Source organism: Helobdella robusta (assembly GCF_000326865.2).
Source record: "Helobdella robusta unplaced genomic scaffold HELROscaffold_105, whole genome shotgun sequence".
NCBI lineage: Eukaryota > Metazoa > Annelida > Clitellata > Rhynchobdellida > Glossiphoniidae > Helobdella > Helobdella robusta.
In genome coordinates this window covers 69218-71449 of record NW_008703595.1, presented here as the reverse complement: position 1 = coordinate 71449, position 2232 = coordinate 69218, and the positions used below count along the sequence as shown (strand labels likewise).

The 2232-nt window shown below is 32.2% G+C and overlaps 1 protein-coding gene across 1 annotated transcript; it reads right to left on the bottom strand.

Moving 5' to 3' along the window:
- Positions 1–230: 230 nt before the first annotated feature.
- On the bottom strand, positions 231–1968 carry HELRODRAFT_183350 (hypothetical protein; the record flags this gene model as incomplete). The annotated part of the gene is made up of 4 exons (XM_009012378.1): positions 231–298; positions 750–944; positions 1261–1420; positions 1870–1968. The coding sequence occupies 4 exons, from the start codon at positions 1966–1968 to the stop codon at positions 231–233; spliced, it is 522 nt and encodes a 173-aa protein (XP_009010626.1).
- Between the last annotated feature and the right edge of the window lie 264 nt (positions 1969–2232).

Genomic DNA, 2232 nt, shown 5'->3' with positions numbered 1-2232 from the left:
ACTATGGCTCTGGGTTACGTAAATCTTGGAGGGTTTAAGTCGTCATTAAAAACTTCTTATTTCGATAGAGAGTTTTTAAACGTCTGATAGATGAGATGATGTTTATTTTGTTTCGAGGGCGCCTCAGTCGCTTGCCAGGGCGCTTCATAAATCAACATTAACATTATCATTATCATATTAACGAGTAGTCAAAGTCTAATATATTAAGTTGGTTTAAAAAGAATGGTCACTTAGGAGACCGTCCATACCGATACGATAGTACCATCGGTCTGTCTCCAGTGTGATCTTATAAGAAGCGCTAGAATATTTTTTAAAATATCTATGTTATCTTTAAAAATTAATGTTTTTGTGATTTTTCAACAAATAAACTTTAATTAGATAAAAGGCAAAGCTTTTACAAAATTTCAGAATTTATTACCGTAACCTTAAATAAAACAATTTATTTCAATAAAATTCTCAATAAATTATGAAAAAAATGTAACGAAAAGTTTATGATCATCAAATTCATAATCCGCTAATTTATTTTAATATTTAACCTATAATAACCAAAGTTTAAAAGAGAAACCTCGGCTAAACAAAAAACGTTACCGTTAACATTATACACATATTTATATCTGAGCAAAATAATTATGAATTTTTATAATAATACACTAATAATGCTGGCCTCGAGCGAACTGACCATAATGGTCATTACCCAGTTAGCCAGCAATCATAAACTCAAATCCTCAGTCCTCTTCTTCATTATTGACCTTGGCTGTTGTCTTGACTTGGCTGTTGGCTGTCATCTCCGGAATTTTCATCAGGTTTCTCACTCTCTGTAGTCACAGTTGAATTATTCTGACCAACATCTTGACCAACAACGTCCTGCTCACTCCCGGGATGTCTATCGGAGTGAACTTCAGGATCAACTTTCACGATCATCTTCACCATCATTTTTATCATCACTGACAGATATATCAACGCAGCTAGAACTATTCCAATTTTTTACGATATTTTCTTCATAAAAGCTTCTGTCCTCTTCTGTTACGTATTCACCAATAGTGAACATTTTATCTGGTTTACCACAGTTACTTTTATCTCTCTCCAAATAAACACATTATATTGTACCGTCGCGGAACGATACTGAATTATTTGTTCTTCCTTTATCGCCGCACAATCTCCAGAATTCAAGCAATTTTGCTAAATTGATGATTATTAAAATTATACAAAACACCGACTCTGTTAATTTTTGTAAAATACAAAAAAGATATTCATGCTAACTTGTCCTGTTTACAAACAAAAAAGAATGGCAAGTGCCTTGGTGTTCAAAGCTGCACAATGTAGTAGGAGGGCTAACAAAACAGGGGTCATTAAAATCATAAAGTCCATCTACAAACTGGACGTCTAAGAAATAACTAGCGCAAATCAGTGGCTCAGGTACCTGTGCGTTTGTGGGTTGTGTGTGTTGGCGGTTATTCAGCAATTGATTAACGAATTTGAAAAAAAGTATTCAGCTCCAATTAAAAACAAGAAATCTTACATTTAAGTGATACTATGGTTAGCAAGGCAATCAATTTCATTTCTCTTGTCTAATTTGATTGAATTGTTTTGAATTAAGTTATAAATGGTTATACCGAAAATATTGGATTGAGTTAAATAGTTTATCACTAAAACAATTTACAATGAAATTTTTCTTAACAAAATGTTCAAAATATAAAAATATTAAATAAATTTCGATGATGAATTAAAAATAATCTGATAAAAGTATTAATTTTTCCACCACAAAACATCAAATCGGAGTCAATTTCTATTTTGTAAGCCTCATTTATTTCAGTTAATTGAACACACACATTTGGCAGCGTAAATAAAGTGTTATCTGTCGAGTGCTACTTGATGGTTATTTAATGGGTCGCAGCAAATTTTAAAATTTGTCACGAAAGCGCATTTATGATAAACTAGGCCGTGTTTCATAGAGGGTGAATCGTCCATTGTGCCGTGCAGCGATCGAATGCTCTGTATGTGTCTAGGAAAAATGTTAAGTTACGTTAAAAATTTATTCCCAAAAACGTGATCTAAATGAAGGGATTAAATTAAATTATGAATTTGTAACATGTTGAATGAATTTTTTTAAAAATTTTCTACGAACATAATATCTGCTCTGGAATAACTATAAGTTAAAAAACATTTTATATTCTTAAAAGGTCAAAGTAGCTTAATCGGGCTACCCGCCCAACGAACTTCTACAGTAATTGC